This window comes from Vipera berus (assembly GCF_964194415.1).
Source record: "Vipera berus genome assembly, chromosome: 1".
NCBI lineage: Eukaryota > Metazoa > Chordata > Lepidosauria > Squamata > Viperidae > Vipera > Vipera berus.
Window position 1 is genome coordinate 139862153 of NC_138202.1, and position 21600 is coordinate 139883752.

At 37.5% G+C, this 21600-nt stretch overlaps 1 protein-coding gene across 2 annotated transcripts in view; it reads left to right on the plus strand.

Annotated features, from left to right (window-relative positions):
- SPOPL (speckle type BTB/POZ protein like) overlaps positions 1-21600 on the plus strand; it is a 54057-nt gene that overhangs the window by 9140 nt on the left and 23317 nt on the right. Inside the window, exons 2-3 of one of the 2 annotated variants that reach the window (XM_081337056.1) lie at positions 16695-16832; positions 20956-21077. In XM_081337056.1, the coding sequence (XP_081193182.1) occupies positions 16755-16832; positions 20956-21077 (200 nt within the window). In that variant the 5' untranslated portion in view covers positions 16695-16754. Of the gene's footprint in view, positions 1-15953; positions 16833-20955; positions 21078-21600 lie in introns of those variants that run through there. The other variant, XM_081337057.1, reaches the window with a different exon arrangement.

Sequence of the window (21600 nt, forward strand, 5' to 3'; positions counted from 1 at the left end):
CCTCTCCTCTCCTCTCCTCTTCTTTTCCTCAAAAGGCTTTACAGCCACAGAAACTTCAGATGAGATAGGCTCATTCATTCCCTCATTCATAATTTACTCACAAGCATCCGGTATTCCAGCTCCCAGGCTAATTGAGCCACAGCTTGCCGTTTTTAGGGATATCCCAAGGTCCATAAGCAGTTTCACTCCACTCAGGCCCTTAGCTTACAAAAATAAATACTAAGAGTGTGGGGGGCAGTGTAGGAGAAGAGGAGGTAAACAGCAAGCAATCAAGGAAGTGGGAGGAAACATCTGGAAATTACAACTATTACAAGAGGGTAAGAGGGCTTCCAGTAAGCTGCCAGGACTGCAGGGTACAGTAAGCAACATATCCTGGTGGGATTCCTGCCTTGAGCTTGTCTTGGCAGCTGAGCTGAAGTGCTCAAAAGTAACATTGCTTAAGAGCAGAGTTTGGAGGAGCAGCTCATCCCAGTCAGTGCAAGAAATTTTTGAGGGAAGCAAAAATTATCTGCCACTTTACGAGCTTTTGATTGTTTTAAGTACTCGGTATAAAAGACATGGTTATATGATTACCACCAACTTGCAAGACCTAGGAGGGTAAAGTCAACCCAGGACAACAGCCTGTTATGTGCCACAATGAAGCATTGTGTACAGTTATCTACTATACTGTGGTGTGTCCAGTCCCTGGAAAACAAAGAAGCCTCATAGCTTGCTTGCGGTATAGTGTAATCAGTATGCTGATGATGCCCAGCTACGTGTTTCCATCCTTGGAGGCTCTGAGATAATGAGGAGGATGAGCTTTCACCCAATCCTGGCAAAGTGAACTAGATTTGTGGGTTTTGGCCCCCAGATTCAAATGATGGCCTGGGTTGCAGTGACCCAAACAGAGTTGGTGCATTATTTGGGAAGGCCTTTTGGACTTGTAGCTACTGTTTGTTGAGCAGGTAGCAGCTGTGGCTGGGATGTGTGTGTGTATTTACAAAGATCTATCTTGTATGCAAACTGCATACTTTCCCAGGAGGCTTTGCTCATGAGCACTCATGTCTTGGTCACCTCCCGTTTGGATTGTTGCAATGCACTCTACATAGAGCTGCCCTTGAAGACCATTTGGAAGTTACAGCTGATTCAGAATTCAGCAGTGTGCTCCAAGGTTCGCTCATACGACACCCCTGTTGTGTGAATTCTACTGGTTCACGGTCTTCTTCTGGGTACAGTTCAAAGTACTGGTTATAACTCTAAGTTCTGTGTGGCATGGAACCGGGCCACCTGCAGGACTGCCTCTCCCTGGGGATATCTAACTACCCCACCCAGGCTCCCAAGTCCCTTCCCTTAAATACTGCCATCTTGTGGGTCCTCAGAAGTGTGTCTTTTACATTGCAGTCCCTGCCCTATGGAACACCCTCTCCCCTGAGAGCTGCCCGTATCCTTTTATTCTCAGGGCTTGGCTCTTTCTCCAAGCTCTGGGATTGGGTAAAGTCAGGGTATGATGCGAATATAGGTTGCATCAAAAAAAGTGTGGTTGTGGCCCCAATTTTTTAAAAGTTGTATCATTATTTTATGATTGTACAGTATATATTGATTTATTGGCTGTAAGCTATCCGGAGTTGTTTTAAGATTAGCAGCCATATGAATGTTTTACTTAAATGAATGGTTTTAATTTCTTACAATTTTTAAAATAATAGAATCCAAAAGAGAGACAAAAATGGAACAAATAATGACTAAATATAGACTTTTCAAAATAATGTAGTGAGAAAACCTTCTAGTAATACATCCTGCCTGATCTTCCATTTGTTTCCCCCAACTGCTAATTACAATTTAAATATTTTTAAATTGTAAGTTGAACATTAATAATTGTTGGTTTCTACTTAAGTCCTAGAAGTCATATTCCAAATCCTGTCTTGCTTTGTAATGAGTTTCATATAAAGGAGACATTCCTGTCTGAGTTTGGTTAAACATTGCAGCATATTCTCCAGTTCTGCTCTTCCAATGTGAAATTATTGGCAAATCTTTCTTTTCCAATGTTGTGCAAGATCTGTTCTTGCTGCTATCAAAATATAACTTAATTATTTTTTTTATGTTTTGTGAAAACAATCTGATAAAATACTTGTGGTTTCAATTCAAGTTTTATTTTTTAAATACTTGAATGTTTTGATGTATTTCTTTGTAATATTTTGTTTTAGGGGGTTTTTTTGCGGGGTGGGGGGGACTGGTTTCTTCTTTGTTGTGGTATTTCCAACATCTGTTTTGTATGCTTTGTCGATTTTGGCAATCATTAACAGAGTTAAATACCATCTACAGATATTTTGTACCTGTTTTCCCTTAAACTGCAGCATGAAGTAAAATCTTTCAATCCACTGTTATTCCTTTTCTCAAATTTTTATTTCATATTTTTACATACAGTTGCTAATTCGTTCCATAGCCGTCTCATATTTCAATAGCCATTCAACACCCTAATAGATTTTCTTGACTTTGTATAATTATTTCAAATTCTGTCATCTTTCTCAAAGTTCCTCTTTCTTTTTTGTGAAGGCTTTTTATTTTTCCATTATTTGAAAATACTGGGAATCCTTGCTTTCCAGTGGCAACTGGGACTGGACTTGCCATTACTAAGTGGTGCAGTCATAGAGCGTGATGTTGTGTAAGCATGCTACTTAGTGTCAGCAGTGGCTGTTGTTAAGCAAGAACTATGCAAGTAGCATCCCTAGAGTTGCATGACCAAAATTCAGACACTTGGCAGCTAGTTCATTTTAATGATGGCTCAGTGTCTTGGGGTCATGTGATCAATCACCTTTTGTGACCTTCTGACAAAGTCAATAGGGAAGCCAGATTTATTTTACAACCATGTTACTAACTCAACAACCACAGTGATTCACTTAATATCTGTAGCAAGAAAGATCTTAAAATTGGGCAAAACTCAACAACTGTCTTGCCTAGCAACAGAAATCTTGGGCTCAATTGTTGTAATTTGAGGACCATCTGTAATCTGTTTGGTCTTTATGTATCATTTTAGGGATGTACTTCCAAATGTGTTCAGCCAGTATAGTAGTTAATATCTTATAGTCAATATTCAGTGAAGAAATTGGTCACCGTGGGGTTTTTTTTAGTTCATTCTTTTCGTGTATACAGTCTTTCTTATGTCTTTGGTATTCTTTTTGTTGTTGGAATCTTATTCATTGTCCTCAGTAACGGTTTTTCTAATTCCTCCTATTTTTTTTTGTAGTATTGGGCCATCAGCCCTTTCCATTTTAGATTTTTTATGATGTTTTTTAACTTCTTTTTGCTTGCTATAGGTTAGTATTTATTTATATTCTTCAGTTAATTCTTGAATGTACATTTTCAGATTTTCATTGCCAATTTTATGTTTAGAGTATAATTCCTTAAAAATTCTCTTCAGTTTTTTCTGTATATCACGTAATGACTGATGTACTCTGGAGTTTCTGTATAAGGGATAAACTAGCCTGGAAGTTTTGCTGATTTTTAAAAATCTGTTCTTCAAAAACTAATACCGTAGTTTCCGGCGTATAAGACGACTTTTTAACCCATGAAAATCTTCTCAAAAGTCAGGGGTCGTCTTATACGCCGGGGTGCTGAAACTTTAGGGACAGGGCTGGCTGGAAAACCTGGAGCGGATCTTCCATTTAATCTGCGCAGGGAAAGTGGGACCAATTGGATTAGAAGCTGCAGTCTGTGATTTTTTACAGGCTGGGGTCTGGGCTTCTTTCCTTCTAAAGTTGAAGAGCAGCTGTAGGCAGGTGGGGAATGCAAGAGCAACTTGAAAGGCAGGTGGGGAATGCGTAGCCAGAGCAGCAGCTTAGCTCTAAGGACACATTTGACTCAGGAACTGGGTGGGCTGGCTGGAAAACCTGGAAAACCCATTTGGTCTTTTTTTTTAAAAAAAAATCCCATTTATATCCCGCCCTTCTCCGAAGACTCAGGGCGGCTTACAATTTAAAGCACAAATCAATGTGCTTAGCAATAGCCTTCATTCTGTGTATATGCCTGCTTATTAGAGCTTTTACCACCACCCCCAAGCAGCATTATTACAAAGTCAGCTTATTGGTCCCAACAATCTGAGTCCTCATTTTACCTACCTCGTAACAATGGAAGGCTGACTCAACCTTGAGCCTGGTGGGATGCGAACCTGCACTAATTGCAGGCAGCTGGTGTTACTTAAGGCTCTGCGCAGGGAAAGCTTTAGAGTGAATTAGGAAAAGTGAAAAAGTGAATTAGGAAAATAGGAAACGGTTGCTGGAATTGGGTATGTGTAGTTTAACGAAGAGAAGGGTGAGGGGTGACATGATAGCAGTGATCCAATATCTCAGGGGCTGCCACAAAGAAGAGGGAGCCAAGCTATTCTCCAAAGCACCTGAAAGCAGGACAAGAAACAATGGATGGAAACTAGTCAAGGAGAGAAGCAACCTAAGGAGAAACTTCCTGACAGAACAATTAACCAGTGGAACAACCTGCCTCCAGAAGTGGTGAATGCTCCAACACTGGAAGTTTTTAAGAAGAGACTGGACAGCCATTTGTCTGAAATGGTATAGGGTTTCCTGCCTTAGCAGGGGGTTGGACTAGATGACCTCCAAGATCCCTTCCAACTTATTATTATTATTATTATTATTATTATTATTATTATTATTATTATTATTATTAATGTTTAATCCACTTGCACTGTTTTATGTTTACATGTTTGATGACAAACAGCCTTATGTTTATAAGTGACAGTTTTCCTACTAAGTACCTGCATGTCATAAGCATTTGAATTAAAATTACCATATTAAAATCAAATCTGATGTTTTTTAATTTTTATTTGGTGTGCGTTGGAAGAGGGGTAGTCTTATATGGCGAGTATAGCCCAAACACTATAATTTAACAGGAAATGTAGGGGGTCGTCTTATACGCCCAGTTGTCTTATACGCCGGAAAATATGGTATACAAATTGGAAGATGAACAAAGCAGCATTTTACAGATTTTCAGTTAAATATATAATGCTCAAAAAATAAAGGGAACACAAGATAAGACATCCTACTATTAAATACAGTACATTGTGTTGTTTTAAGTGTTCCCTTTATTTTTTTGAGCAGTATATTTTTTACATATATAAACTTGATATGTGTAGAATTTTGGTACTGTTAAGTTGATAATTGCATCAAATTTCTTAACATAAAAGGGGCAAAGTGAAGATTAATTTGCAATATTAGGATGAAATGTTATAAACCCATGATCCTCTGTCAACTGGATCCTATTTATGGCATTTGTTTTTTCTCTCCAATACTTAAGTCCCTGTATGTTGTCATCTTAATTTAGAAGCATAAACATTAGTTCCTTCACCTTCATCTGGAATTTGGGTCCATAAGTTAAGATTTGTTGGACATAGTTTTCCTCCACTGTGTTTAAAGACCCTCAAGAATATAAATTATTGTGAAAATTCTCTACTTCAGTTCGAAAATGTGAAATTATATATTCATAAATTATGACTACTGTATCTTGCAGAATGCTAGCTCCGTATATTAAAACCCATTTGAATTGCTTTGGCTAGCATTATGGCTTAATATGAAATACAAAATGTGACAAATACATTCTTTTCAGTTTGACAGCTTTGCTGAAAGCTTTGCTTTCAAACTGCCATATACATTTCTGTCTGTGATGGAATTTGTGTGCATCTATAAAAACAGTATCCTTACATATTAGCCATATAGTTAACCTTAAATTGCATTAGTAGAAAGAAAGCCTTTGGCCAGTTTAGGCTGACCTGCCAGTTGTGCCCTTTCATAGACCAGAAGTTTCAAAAGACAATGACCTGGGACCTTGCCACGTCTCAGACTATTGTAGTTCATTTAGGTGGGACCTAGAAGCTGCAGTTTGAATAAAGTGCAGTTTCCTGTTTGCTGCTAGCTGGTTCAGTGTTGGTTTTTTTTAATTGTGGAACTATATAGAATGTCGTGCTGGAGAAGACTCCTGCGAGTCCCTTGGACTGCAAGGCGATCAAACCGGTCAGTCCTAGAGGAGATCAATCCTGACTGCTCTTTAGAAGGCCAGATCCTGAAATTGAAACTCAAATACTTTGGCCACCTGATGAGAAGGAAGGACTCACTGGAGAAGAGCCTAATGCTGGGAAAGATTGAAGGCAATAGAAGAAGGGGACGACAGAGAATGAGGTGGCTGGATGGAGTCACTGAAGCAGTAGGCGTGAGCTTAAATGGACTCCAGAAGATGGTAGAGGACAGGAAGGCCTGGAGGAATGTTGTCCATAGGGTCGCGATGGGTCGGACACGACTTCGCAGCTAACAACAACAACAACAACATAGAATGTCTGATATTGATGGATAATTGCCTTTTGTTCTCTCTGTCCCAATCTGTAAAGGTGGAAATAGGAATGGAAAAACAAAGGGATAAAAAAACCTCTAAACTAAGAACAAGTTTCCAACCTCAAACTGATACACTAAAGGCTCAGAATGGCCGGACTGAAGCCAGATCGTCCTGCTCACTAAGAGTCAATGTTGACTTGAGAGCACATAATCCATCAATTTCTCTTTTGCTCCATGTCTTTCAATCCTGCAAATTCTCCACACCATTTATTTTTAGCATTTTATTGGAATGTATAAACACTAGAAATTCATCTCTTTCTGATATTATTGATCTGTTTTTTTACATAAGAAAAATGGGCATACTTTTTCCATATATAGTTGGCACACCTTCAGAAGAAACTTCTTCAGTGGCTAATAGTCTGAGGATTATGTTGTGATTCCTTGCCAGCCAGTGGATCTGGCAACTTAGTCTGAGGAATCAGATGAGGAGGAGGGGCCTGGAGTAACATTAGAATCAGAAGGTTCTGAGGAGCTCCAAGACTTAAAGTTGGACAAGGAGCCTGGCCCCTCTACTCACTCTCAGGCTGAGACACAGCTGTGCTAGGAGCCTGAGTTGGACAGTGATGAAGAACAGTTGGGAAATATCCAGGATGCACGAAAGTGTAGGCAAGAGAAGCAAGTAGGACAGAGGAATGCAATGGGGTGGCTCCAAAGGCAAAGGAGAAGGCATTAGGAAGCCATGCCTTGATTGAATTATAAAAGGGAAAGTGTGGGAGGTGCTGGTTGCCGAAGGCAACCGTTAGTGTTGAGGATCAAGTTTCTGTGGACTGTTTGTTTGCCTTGGACATTGACTCAGGTCTGTGAGAATAAAAGAGGCTGTTTTTTTCTTGTGGTTCTTGCCTGTTCCTTCGAAGAGGGGTTTCTCCTTGTGATTATAACAAGGACTCACGTAGGCTGGGACAGAACATATTATAAAATTGTCTTGAATATATCAAGTTATCCCTGTCATGAAACATGTGCTATTTAGATTCACTTTCTATTTTCTTTTGCTGCTTACAGTTCACCATAATTATGTGTGAGATTTTTTTAAAAGAAAAATATGATTGAATGACACTATTAGAGATCATATGTCTAAGATAAACAGAAAGGGAATGTCCTCTTTTCTTCTCTGCCACCTCTGTCTGCTTCCTCAAGAGCAGTCTGGGAAGGTGGCAGATGGGGACAGTTAGGCACTACGTATTTAATTCCAGAGGATTTGCTTGCCAAGTTAAATTCAAACATCTCTGATACATTATCAGTTTCAATTCTGTGATGCTATGCTACAGTGATCCCCTACTGAGTTTGTACGTTTGCCCACTGACAAAGAAATGATCAGTCTATAATTTCAATGGTAGGTTTATTTTAATAGTGAGAGACAGAATAACAACAAAAATATCCAGAAAAATGTATTTCAAAAAAGTTATAAATTGATTTGCATTTTAATGAGTGAAATAAGTATTTGATCCCTTCACAAAACATGACTTAGTACTTGGTGGCAAAACCCTTGTTGGCAGTCACAGAGGTCAGATGTTTCTTGTAGTTGGCCACCCAGGTTTGCACAGATCTCAGTGGGATTTTGTCCCACTCTTTGCAAATCCTTTCCAAGTCATTAAGGTTTTGAGACATTTGGCAGCTCAAACTTTCAGCTGACAAACATCAGATTTTCTGTGGGATTAAGGTCTGGAGACTGGCTAGGGCCTTAATGTGCTTCTTCTTGAGCCACTCTTTTGTTACCTTGGCCATGTGTTTTGGGTCATTGCCATGCTGAAATACCCATCCACAACCCATTTTCAATGCCCTGGCTGAGGGAAGGAGGTTGTCACCCAAGATTTGACAGTACATTGTCCCGTCCATTGTCCCTTTCATGCGGTGAAGTTGTCCTGTCCTCTTAGCAGAAAAACACCCCCAAAGCATAATGTTTCCACCTCCATATTTGATGGTGGGGATGGTGTTCTTGGGGTCAATAGGCAGCATTCCTCCTCCTTCTCCAACCATGGCTTATAGCCTATTGCAGCCTTGTGTAGGTCTACAATCTTGTCCCTGACATCTTTGGACAGCTCTTTGGTCTTGGCCATGATGGAGAATTTGGAATCTGATTGATTGATTGCTTCTATGGACAGGTGTCTTTTATACAGGTAACAAGCTGAGATTAGGAGCACTCTCTTAAAGGGAGTGGTCCTAATCTCAGCTCATTAGCTGTATAAAAGACACCTGGCAGCCAGAAATCTTGCTGATTGATAGGGGCACAAATACATATTTTACTCATTAAAATGCAAATCAATTTATAACTTTTTTGAAATGCCTTTTTTCTGGATTTTGTTGTTGTTATTCTATCTCTCACTGTTAGGGGATCAAATATTTCCCCCCTCACTGTATAACTGTCTCAGTTATAGTATAGGAAGTAGATCTTACAAATCAATAATTGTGCTTTTATATATATATATGATGAACTATTATGCACATTCAGAACATATACCTCTTAATTGCCCCCTTGTGCCTTCTGCCGTGATAGCTATTTTGTTTTAACAAGAATGGCAGACTTCATGTTCTAGTAATTGTAACAGTGAAATAAGTCTGAAAATCAGGGTTCAAATTTTCTCACATTGGTAATGTTCACTGCTACTAATGAAGTTAATTCCCATTATTCTTTTTTTTAAAACAAGTTTTATTAGTTTTTCAATTTACAACCTATATATTTAGAAAGCATCACGATACCTGGGTAATCATCAATTGAGTAACAGAGTTTTCAATACATAGTTCAGGTTACCTTATCATAACATCCTTCTGTATTTACCTCAACATTCAATTCAACATATTTAAACTAACAATTCTAGCAATAGCATGGTCAATTAGAGAAGATTTTGTCAATCCAATTTCGACAGGGTATATCTATATCCTGTTATTAAGTTTTATCTAATTTTGATGTTAATTATAGTATCCAAGTTTAACCTTTAACATCCCAAGTAGTATTCACAGCCCAAAGTTCCCTTATCTTATTACACCAAAGATTGTATCATCTGACATACACCAATAGTTAAATAGCTAGCTTCTACCTAATAAACATTGATTATTTCATATCGTAATAAATCAATCGGAGAGTCTATATTTATCAATCTACTTCTTCTTATACATAACCAAAATGTTAACATCAAACATAGGATCCATAAGCCAGATTTCCATTATATCAATATATAAATTTATAGTATTTGGAATAAGCTTAATAAATACGTAAACACATTTTAATTCTATCTCACAAATATTTTCTATTTCAGGTCCTAATAAGTCACTAATTACTAACAACCTACGATAATTCTATAGGAATTCATTTTTTAAATCTAACTCTAGGTTTCTTTTTTTGCCAGTCAGGTTTCCAGACCCAGGGCTTTAAATTGCCAAGTAGGTCTTCATTTACTCTCATGCATATTATTTGCACCAGAGGAGGCCATCCAACCATCAGCAATATACAAAGGTTGAACCATTTATAGTCATTATATTGTTGCCATGTTAATTCCACTCCCTTTATTTGCTCTGACATCTCTGTCTGCAGTTTAATCTGGATTCTTCTTCCATCTGGGTTGATCTGTTTTGAGTAGAAAATCTTATCCAGTTTTATAGTTAGTAATTGACTGTCCACGCTTTCCACAGGTTGTCTTTGTTGGTCTTCAGCGTCTTCTATGTTGGCATCACTATCTTGCATGTAGTGTACTACTGAAATTGTGGGCTCCTTAGAGAGGGTAAGAAGTTGAGTATTAAGTTTTTCCCTAGTTTGTTGTTGGTCTTTAAGATTGTCTGTCATAGTAGTAGTTCCTTGTACTTTAAAAATTGTAGATTCTTTGAGTAAAGTCAGGTTTTGGATATTAGTTTTTTCAGTACTTTGTTGTTGTTGCTTATATTCCTCTGTTTCAATAGTAGTATTCCAATTTTATTATATTCTGAAGTGTAAGTTCTTTAGTTATAGTCTGGGTTTCAATTTGTAACTTAAGGTTGGCGTGTAAATTATTAAATCTGGAGATAGACATCTCAGTGACTCTATAGATTGTTTCAAGTATAAGGTTATAGTCAAGCCAGGTTTGTGGCTGATCCTTCTCCATTTTGTAGTATTTATAAATAGTCCTTAGTGGAGGCTATTTTTCAAACAAAAATCAGTAAGTGTCCACCTCTAAGCCAGATTCATCTCCAGCTGTTTCAGGTTTTTATCTCAAAGCCAAGGTTAGTCCAAAATGTAAACACTTGCTGTAACAGGCTTAGCCACTAGATTTCCCCAGAGTATTTAAAATCCTTTTCAGACAGAGTCTTTTTGTTTATTTCTTTTTTAATTTCTTTTCTTTTTTAGACTAATAAGTAGAATAGTCCATTTCTGTGAATATAGGAACTTTGGGCCAAAAGTAAAAAGGCAGTAAGTCCAATTAATCAGTATCATTTAGTACAGGGCTTTTTCTTTTGTCTCCCAATGTAGACAAAGGCTGCTATTAAGCAGGGTGGGGGGAAAAACAGAAATCCCTTCCCTCTCTCCTCGCAAGGGGAAGCAAATTCGGAAAGCTTTTGACAGGCAAAGTAGACAATTAGGAAAAGAAAAAGGCAGTTCTCACCCAGTTTTCAAGTGCTTTCAAGTGCTTTGTTGTGCTTTTGGCTTCGGCAGGAAACGGCTAAACGATGGGCCATGGGAGAGTAGCTCCAAGCCGATGGGAGGGCCGCCGCCCTTCTACCGCCGACTGGAGAGACCTCTCCCCCACTCGTCGCCCCTTCAGGGCAACTTTCGACCCCTTTACAGGGGCCCCCTGATGAAGAAATCCAGGCAATGTGAGGAGCAATTCTCTCACACATCTGGCTGCACTGAAATCCGGAACCGGAAGCTTCCCCATTATTCTTAACTTCAGAAATGTAAGCCATCCATAGCCCTCCTTTAAAATCCTACCTTACCATAGATACCAAAAAAGAAGGAAGAAAAATTGACCAAATTGACCTGGCTTTAAGATCGATCTTGTCCTGTCCACCCAAAGGCCTGTGTTCATTAGCTTTCCAATTTTTTTTTTAAAAAATGTCCATGTAAAGCTAGCACAAGCTCTCCAGAGTCTTCCTTTTGCCCTTGCCAGCCCGCTTGCACCCCTGTTGCCCACCTACAGCACCCTCCATCCGCCCACACTTCTTACCTGGAACTCTCGCCTCTTCCTGCTTTACAACTTGTACCATCCTGGGTTTCTACAGCTGTTGGGAGAGCCGAGATTGCTGTTGCTAAGCAACACGGTCACGTGATGTCATGCTTTACAACCACATTGCTTAGTGATGGCAGTTCTGGTTCCAATCCTGGTTCCAAGGACTACCTGTACCAGAAAACATAAGAAATGCCATTTTATCACAAAAACTCAAGTTTTGTCACTTCACAAGCATTCCGTATTTTAGTACATGTTACCAAGTTTTACAATGCTAGCAACCTTAATCAAATTCTTTATAAGTTCTGATGTATACCAGTGGGATCCTGTGTACTTTTTAAAAATTGTATTGAAACAAAACAAAGGCATTCAATATGGTTTCTTTGGCAAAGCAAAAATGAGCAGAAATGGTAGTGAAGCTTAGTTAGGCTTATAGATATCTGTGGTACCACATCTACTGTGCATAATTCAAAATGGGACTGTAGTCAGAATACACTTTTTTTCAGCTATGTGACAGCTGACCCATACCCCCTTCCCCCATCCATGCTCTTCTCAAATTGGCATCAGATTTTCCCCTCAGTTTTAAGTTCTCTTATTGACTTACTGACAGAACACCATCAATGATGAAACATAGGTAAATCAGCCCCACTATTTATGCAAACAGTAGTTCTCCTCCCTTTCCCATATCCTTAGAATTGCTTTTTATAACATCTACATTTGCGGTATATTTGGACAAGCAAACGTGCCTTGAGGATTTTAGTGTACAGATAGTCCTTGAGTTATGACCATTCATTCAATGAGTGTACAAAATTATGATGGCATTAAGGAAGGGGATTACAATGGGTTTTCAGAGTTCCAGCTGTTGTGATTGTTATTGCGATACAGGTGCTTGGCACCCTGCTTGTGATTATTGTATTGCAATGGGCCATGATCACATGGTTTCCCACAAGCAAAGTCTGTGCAAGTGTGCATGTGTTAATTCAAAACAACAGCATTTTCCCACAGGAAAGTTTTTTATGACTTATTTCAAATCCATCTGGACCCTTTGTTTATAACTTTCCAAAATCAATGTCCTAATTACTATTTATTTCAAAAAAAAAAAAAAGAAAAATGTTAAAGGGCTTAAATTTGTACTTAAATCTTGTTTCACAAAGGTTTAAAGGAAAATCACCCAGGCTGGTAAAACGTGACATGCTGAAGTTCCTAATATCTTAAAAGCAATGAACAAGCAATTTCCAAAATCATAGAATCACAGAGTTGGAAGGGACCTTGGAGGTCTTCTAGTCCAACGTGTTGCCCAAGGCAGGAGAGATTAAATGAAAAGTGATAAAGTATGCAAAGTCTGTGTCCTTAAAGGTGCTACCACAATGTTGGTGTAGGTGGCTATTTTTTCATCTCCTGAAGTTCTAAATCTGCCAGAAACACTTCCTTGAAGTCTCCTCATGAGGAGCAATTATTGGAAATACTTGTGGGCAATCCCAAGTCCTCTCCATACCCAGAGAGGAATCCATTTGCCAACTCTTCATTCTACCATCGTTGTTGGCTCCGTTCTCAGTGGAACCATCTTCAGTTTGCCATTTCTTCCCTGGAAGTCCTCATTGTTATTAAATATTGAACTGAAGAGGGTTTTTTGCTTCTGGTTTTACATGAACCTTAAAAGAGCAGTAGCTTCCTTTTATCTTTCAGTTATGGCTTTGGAGGTTATGTATATTCTTTCAGTGTATGTGATATTATGATAAAAGCTCTTGAGTATTGTTCATATGTGCAGCTGCTTGGTTTTCTTTTAATGTTTAATTATAATCAAATTTAATTTATAATAGCTGTTCATCAAAATCATTCTTTTCACATCAGCTCGTCCTTCTCTTCTATCAATATTTTATCCTGCAGTCTACCTGGATCATATATTCATGATCTGTATTAACCTATTACCTACTGTCATATTTAAACTATTTGCCCATCCTTATCTAAGGAGAAACAAACGACTCCAATTTAGTCTGTTTCAATTTTCTGGTACCTACTAGGGTAAAACACATTATCAGATTATAACTACATTTTAGAGCTCAAGAGTTTTAATGCAGCTATTAGACAGTTTAAGGCAAAAATGATTAATTCTGATGGATTCTCCTGAAGAAAAAAGTTTGGAGTTTTAATACTTCAGTAAATTTTGTGTAAAAGCTGTCTAGTATTTAAATAACTTTTAAGACTTTAGAGCTTCCACAGATATAGAATTTTAATAATCTAGAACGTCATGTTGGAGAGAAGTATTTTTTATCAAGTATAATATTAAGTGAATACCTGCTTTTCTACTATAAAGCACTCAATGTTAGTATAGGTGCATTTGTCAGATTTTTTTATTGTTAGACATTATCCTTTCTAACATGATTTATGGCAGACAATAGCATTGTTGTAATTGTATAGCTTTTATTAAGCCAGGATAAACATCTTTGGAAAAATGTCTTGCCAAATGTTTCAAAAGGGAAGCAACAACATTCTTTTTGTCTGGTTTTTATGGATGTCTCTGTGTTATTGATGGAGTCATTGGAACTTTACATCGGTAGTCCTTGGCTTACAACAGCTCATCTAGTGACCGTTCAAAGTTATAATGGCACCGAAAAATATGACTTATAACCATTTTTCACACTTATGATCATTGCAGCATCCCCTTGGTCTTGTGTTCAGAATTTTGACACTTGGCAACTGACTCATATTTATGATGGTCCCAGGGTCATATGATCACTTTTTGCCAAGTGTCAGAAGCAAAATTAATGGGGAAGCCAGAATCACTTAACAACTGTGATACTAATTTAACAATTGCAGTGATTCACTTAATAACTATGGCAAGAAAGGTTGTAAAATGGGCCAAAATTCATTTAACATCTGTCTCATTTAACAACATAAATATTGCGCTCAATTGTGATCATAAGTCAAGGATTACCTGTAGACAAAGCTGTAAGCCAGCTTGCGATGAGACAAATTCAAATAAATAAATAAATACAAACATATATACAAACATACACATATATATACTGCTCAAAAAATAAAGGGAACAGAAAATAAGACATCCTACTATTAAATATAGTACATTGTGTTGTTTAAGTGTTCCCTTTATTTTTTTGAGCAGTATACATAACATACATTAACCAAATTCTTGTTTGGATTGGGATTTCCTCCTGCTAAGAAAAGCATCCCTCACATGGAAAGGAAGAAGGTGATTATTTCCACCTTCCTTATCCTGAGTTTCCTCTGAAGATTTGCTCTTGAGACTTTTTCTGTTTCCTGAATGGGCATCTGTGGGTAACAGACATGTTTAACCTGGATCAGATATTTTTAGTAGCCTTTGAATAAATCTTTGTTCTCTCAGGAGGCTAAATACAGTGTGCAGATTTATATTGGGGCTGTTCTTCAAAGCATTCAACAGGAATGCTTCACAAAACATGTTAAGCCTGATGACGCACCCCTGTGTGAAGTATTAAAACAGTGCATCCTTTGTAAAGCTCACTCTGCTGTTTTAAAAGTTGTGCTCAACGGTCCTCAGGTGTGTGTGTGTGTGCGTGCATGGGCAACCACTTTGCTAAGAATTCCTACAGACCCCAAGCCTTCAGACCGGCTAAAATGAGCCTTGCAAGGGATATGGTTGCTTTAATGCTTGAGGAAAAGCATTGGATTGAGAAAAATAGAGAATTTAATCTTTTGATCACCACAGAGCCTTTTTCTTCTTACTGAGTGCTAGGGTGTTTGTTTTTTGTTTAGGAAGAATCAGAAGATAGTCCTTCATTACCTTTGAACCCTGTAGGTCTTGTTAAGGATTTATGTCCTTTCCTTTGAGAAGAATAAATGCAACAGGTCCTCTGCTGTAGTACACTTCTACTGATTTGACAGATCTCTCTTGATAACGTTCCAACCTGTAGTCCTTCTCTTCCCTCCCCCCCCCCTTTTTTGCATCTGGCTCCTTTGCTTTCAGCCCTTCTGCAAGGTAGATAAAACTAGCACGTTCAGGCAACATTTTGAATTAAAGTAGCAAAACTGAGTTCTTGTTTTGTTTGAGATCTCATTCTGTTGACTCAGATCTGATAATGTCTGTGTTTCACGGGTTTTAATGCATTCTAATGTATTTTGTATTTGCAAACCATTGGAGAGATGAATAAATGAAAAAAAAATATCAGTTAAGTTTCTAGGTAAGCCACAACAATTGCTGTTGGATATCGGTCTTGGGGGGGGGGAGTAAAGTGGTCAAGAAGATTTTCCAACAATTGCAATAGGCATTTTTGATTGATTGATTTAAAGTCTACTTAAAAGATTTTTTTTAAAAAAATGTATAGGTAGACAAAGGTGATATTAAATTAAATTGTCAGGATTTAAAATACAATTTTTAGGCCACTTTGGTCTAGGAGTTAAGGCACAAGGCTAGAAACCAGGAGATGGTGAGTTCTAGTCCTGCCTTGGCATGAAAGCCGTGGGTGACTTTAGCCAGTCATTCTCTCTCAGCCCAATCCACCTCAAAGGGTTGTTGTTGAGGGGAAAATAGGAGGAGGGAGGAGTATTCGGTATGTTTGCCGTCTTGTTATTTACCAAAGTAATAAAACTCTAAGCAAAATAATACAGCATCTCTTCATTTTTTTGCTGCTTAGAAGAAGCCTACAGTTGAAAAAAAAATCAACATTATAGTAAAATAAAGAATTTGATCTCAACATATTGAAAGCTATCCGTTAATCTTTGGTTAAAGTAATGAGGCTCAGAATACATTTTATCATGTGAACCATTGTCCATATGTTGTTATTTTCTTAAAGTGAAGCACTTTTTATTGTCAGTTTTTTTCCACATTTTTTATTTTTTAATCTTTTATCAAGTTTGTGGGGTTACAAAAGCTGCTGTTTTCACTATATTGAGGCAAGCTGTTCTGCCTTTGATATGTTAGTCTATTTTTTATGTAATATGTTTGTAAACATAGACCAGTTTCTTTCACCTTTTAAAAGCATTTTAGGATGAATTTCATACTTCCCCCTTTTCCCATTTTTTAGGTTTTTATTAAATAAAAATAATAAGCCTTGGGGGAAGAAGAAAAAATACAGTTCTTTATCAGTATTTTGTTCACTTCTTTCTCTTGTTCTTTGGCATTTCATATCTTTATATAGAAACTGTGGATTAATAATAACTGTGAAATAGTGCTAATTCTTTGCTTTCATCTTGCTGTTGAAAGGAAGGATACTGACAGCTAAATTGCTGCCTTTATACTGAAAAAGAGTGCCATAAAGTGGGGATGTCAAGAGTCCCTACTCCTTCACCATCTGGAGAGATGTCCAGTGGACCTGTGGCTGAAAGCTGGTGTTACACACAGGTAATGTAGTGTATGAGTTCAGAATATGTTATTAGCATAATTCTCATTCATTAGCCACGTTCAAATTTGCCCTTTTGGCTACTTATTCTCTCTCAGTCCAGCCCTATTGTATAGTGTTGTCAGGGTAGGAATGAAATGGAGATCCCAAATAAACTGCCTTGAAATCTCAAAGAAAATCTAATAAACTTAAGTAAAAAATAAATCAGCCTTGAGAAAGAGGCATTGCCCAAAAGTAATGATAATAGCCATGCCTGAGACTTCCGGGTGGTGCTTCAGCAGCGAGGATGGTCGGATTCGACCGCTGGCCCTTCGATCCCGTTGAAGCGGCGGAATAGCCGACGATCAGCTGTTCTGCCGCTCGAAAACCCTTCTCCTCGGGCAAAGAGGGGAGGGGGAGCTTCCAGGTAGGGGTAGAGCTCCCCTAGAGCCCCAGAACATTTGTTCTGGGCATGAAGGGTGAGAGCCCCCCCGAAGCCTGGAAATGCTCCGGACGAAGGACTCTTCTGCTTTAGCAGAACAAGACGCTGAATCCACTCCTGCCGGATCTGATTGACATCTTGAGTGACGGTAGCAGCAGAGCTGATGCAGGAGCAGTATAAATATCAAGTACAAAGCTTTAACTCTGAAACTCTAACTCTCTTCTTGCTCCAACGATTGTTTTGAAAGAAGGGGAAGATGGCACCTGACTGATTTTTTTTTCTTTTTAACAAGAAGCAAAAGTGTTTTTTTTTTCAAAGTAAAGTGACTGAACTGAGTAGGAATATGTAAAATGGACTTTTAAACATTAAAAGAGCTAGTTATAATTTGGAGGTGCTAAAAAGTTATTTTCAAGATTTGGATATTTCACAGTTTAACTACAAAGTAATAAATGGACTGGAAAGTGAACGTGTGTATTGAAAGTCATTAGTTGCAAAAATGGCTCCCAAACTGCATAGACCCGTTTTTAAAAGTGCGGAGGCATTGTTTGTTCAGCAATCTGGAACGCAGTCTTTGAAGTTACCTCCCAAAGCTGCTGCATCTGTATTGACTTTAAAAGATTTACAATATGCTCTAAACGATGCCTTAAAAATTCAGTCTGAAAAATATTTGAGAAGGTGGCAGAATTTATTGGAAAGGAGAGCAAGAAAATAAGGGAGGATACTTTGATGGCACTTCAAGTGTTTTCAGGCTGTATTGAGAATCTGGATGAATGTGTGGAAGAAGTGAAACAAAATAATCTGATGCTGGAGGCTAAAATGGGTGAAGTGGAGAATAAAATGGAAAAACTTGAAGATGAAATGATGATGATGCAATATAGAGATATGGAATTCGCCTTGAGGATCAGAGGCTTGAAAGAAAATCCGCAGGAGAATCTGGAAGAGACGTTGGTGGATGCCCTGGCGCTTATTTTGGGGTTTCAACCTGAGGATTTTTGGGGGAAGATAGATAAAGTATTTCGTGTTAATTCTTGGATTGCTAAACAAAGGAAACTGGCGCCTATTTTGGGGTTTCAACCTGAGGATTTTTGGGGGAAGATAGATAAAGTATTTCGTGTTAATTCTTGGATTGCTAAACAAAGGAAACTGCCAAGGGATGTGGTTGTGTATTTTACAAATCTCTTATAATAAAAGACTTAAAGTGGCCAATCAGGAGGTTCTGATTCTGAAAGAGATTCCTCCAAGAATTTTGAGAAAAAGGAAAGATTTTTTCTTTCTGACAGATGAATTAAAGAAACGACAGCTTCGGTTCAGGTGGGAGATACCATCGGGGATTGTGGTGAATTATTCTGGAGAAAGATATTGTCTTAATACAGTAGGGAAGGCACGTGATTTTTATTCTAATGTATTGAAAGCAGGCTTACCATCATCCTCAGAAGTCAAAAAAGGAAAGGAAGAAGGAGAGCAACAGTTACAAGAAATAGTTTCGGAAGCTGTGCAATCCTTGGTTTTATTTAAAGATCTTAAGATTCAAAGAATGACACGGGCTGCATTTAGATTTAAGGAATAATTAATAATAATAATAATAATAATAATAATAATAATAATAATAATAATAATAATAGAGATTAATGGAGGACTTTGATAGAAATAAGATTTAGAAATGGAACTTGTTAAAGATTGTAGGATAATCAAGATCTAATAATGGTGGATATTTGGGGATGGTATTTACAGTAGATCTTAAAAATTAGTATGTATCTATTTAAATTGTTAGTCTAAATGTTGAAGATGTGGTTGTGATGATACAATGTATTATTATGTATGGTTGAATTGTAAAAGGTTACAATTTTAAAAGTTAAAGTAATTTAGTGGAATATGTAAGATCTTTAAGATATTGGAAGAAGGCTGATTTGTTTATTATAGAAGAATGGATTTTGAAAGTTTTGAATCAGATAGAAATGGTAGAATTTGGAATATGTGAAGAATATTTGTAATGGAGATATATTATGATGTTTAAGGAGAGTTAAAGCGCGACTGGATTTAAAGTGTAATTATAGTTAGTATATTTTAGATTAAGATTGTGAAAATAATACCCTGTATTCTGCTTTGGGAAGTTGGGGGGGGGGCTGGGGGAGGTAGGGGTATTGGGTGGGTTAGGGTATGGGTTAGGGGTAGGGGTAGGGGGGGATGGGGTTTATGTTCAAAAATGTATTTTAAATCTTTTTAATAAAAAAATAGCCATGCCTGAAAAGCCATCCAAAGAAATATTTATGATTCTGGTTTTCAGAAAGAACAGGGAGATAAAAGTTAGATAACGACATTTTAGCAAAAAAAACAACAACAAAAAACCAGTACACACAAAGAGCAAAAAGCAGTGACAGTTTTACAATAGGCACAAGATTAAATACCAGAGTTTGGCGAGTTGTCAAAAAAAAATATAGATGAACAGCCTAAAGACTGAAGTGTTCAATGTGCACCTGACAATGACAAAGAATAGCCGGTGGTAATTGGTCACTTAGCCTTTCAGTAATGAACCAGATCTCAACAGTTAGTATTACACAGTTCAGTTGTATCTCTGTATTTGGTGGAATGCAGTGAAAGTCTTTTTCCCCCCATCTGTTTGAGTCAGCTTCAGCTCCTTCTGATGACATGTCCATGTGAGTTTCTTAGCAGCAATATCGAAAGTGCATGCAATTGCCTCTCTCTGGATTTTTATTTATCTACAGCTCTGGTTTCCTCTGGCACTATCATATCAAAGATTAACCAGATCTAATTTGCTTAATTCAGAAGACCAGAAAACTCTAGTAAAAGTGAATAGTAAGGCTGTTCATGCGTCAGAAATGAGTATTACTACAGAACGGAGAGGAGCACAGAACTTTTTTTTTTAAAGCAGCCACATCTTGTTTCAGTTTTCCACATGAGCCTCAAAAATGTTGTGGCTGCTTTAAAATGATACTGATCCTAAGGCATTTTGAATAATATTTTGACTCATTTTCAAAGTACATAGAAGAGTCACTTTTTATGAGATGGGCAGTTGTCCAATGTGATTTATAAATAATACAATTATAATATGCAGCATACAAATGCAAAAGGGATGTTCTGAAATATCCCAGGGCCCAGTATCTAAAATTTAAAAACTTAAAGCATTATTACATGTGCTAGCTTTTTGAATTCTGAGAAGCTATTAAGTTTCCTATTATTAATTTATTACTGTTTCCATTTAAGAGAAAGAGGGGATAAAATGCTGTAATCTTGTTTTATAAAACTAGGAACAAGATGAATTGTCTCAAAATGAGAAGCTTAAGTTTTATGCATTAGTAGCTCTACTGCCTGACATGATCATCAATGAGACACTATTTCCTGAGCAATCCATAATACAAAGAATTAGCATTATTACCAATTGAATTAGTCAAATATTAGAAAGCAAATTAATCATGAATACACCTTTCTTAATTCTGGGAGCCTACAGATTTATTGCTCTCCAGGACTGGGAGTTAGTAGTGGCAACTTTGAGTTAATGGAAAATAATTATATGTTGTGTTGACATAGTTTTTAAAATACAGAGTTGAGCTATTCCTTAATTCTACAAGATATTGCTTTGTTACCTTTAATTAGGTGAGCAGTTGACTTCTTTGATATTTTTTTTAATTAGGTTTGTAAAAGGTGAACTTTGTAAATTCACATAACTGTCTGCCTTTCCTATGCAGGTTAAAGTTGTAAAGTTTTCTTATATGTGGACCATTAATAACTTCAGTTTCTGCCGAGAAGAAATGGGTGAAGTTTTAAAGAGTTCAACTTTTTCTTCAGGGCCAAATGATAAAATGAAATGGTAAGATAAACGCATTAATTTATTTTTGTCTTAAATGTAAGAGATTCCATGAACATATAATGTGTCAAGCTAGGATACAATACCTTTCTTCAAATGTTAGAACAATTGACAGAAAAACTGTCAACTACTACGTCACAATGACAGTCAACACGCAGCTAAAGGCTGAAGTATAATTTGTAACATATTGAAATATACTGTAGTAATTTCCAGCCTTTTCTCTGATATGAAACTGTCAGGGAATTGAGCACACAAGGCACACAAAAGAAAAAAAAGGGGGGGAGGGAAACTCCCCCTCCATATCCACAGCAACCAATCACAGTGCAGATTGCCTCACGCAGGAGCCAACACTCTCCAAACATCAGCTATAACTCTGTGTTCCAGCTCATTGTACAACCCCATTGTTCCTGCTACTAAATTTAAATATCTTAACAGAAACACTGTGTGATCACTGAAAACATTTGGGGACCACTAAATTATGGGTTGGAAATATACAGTTTTCCCTATCAATACCATATGTGACACC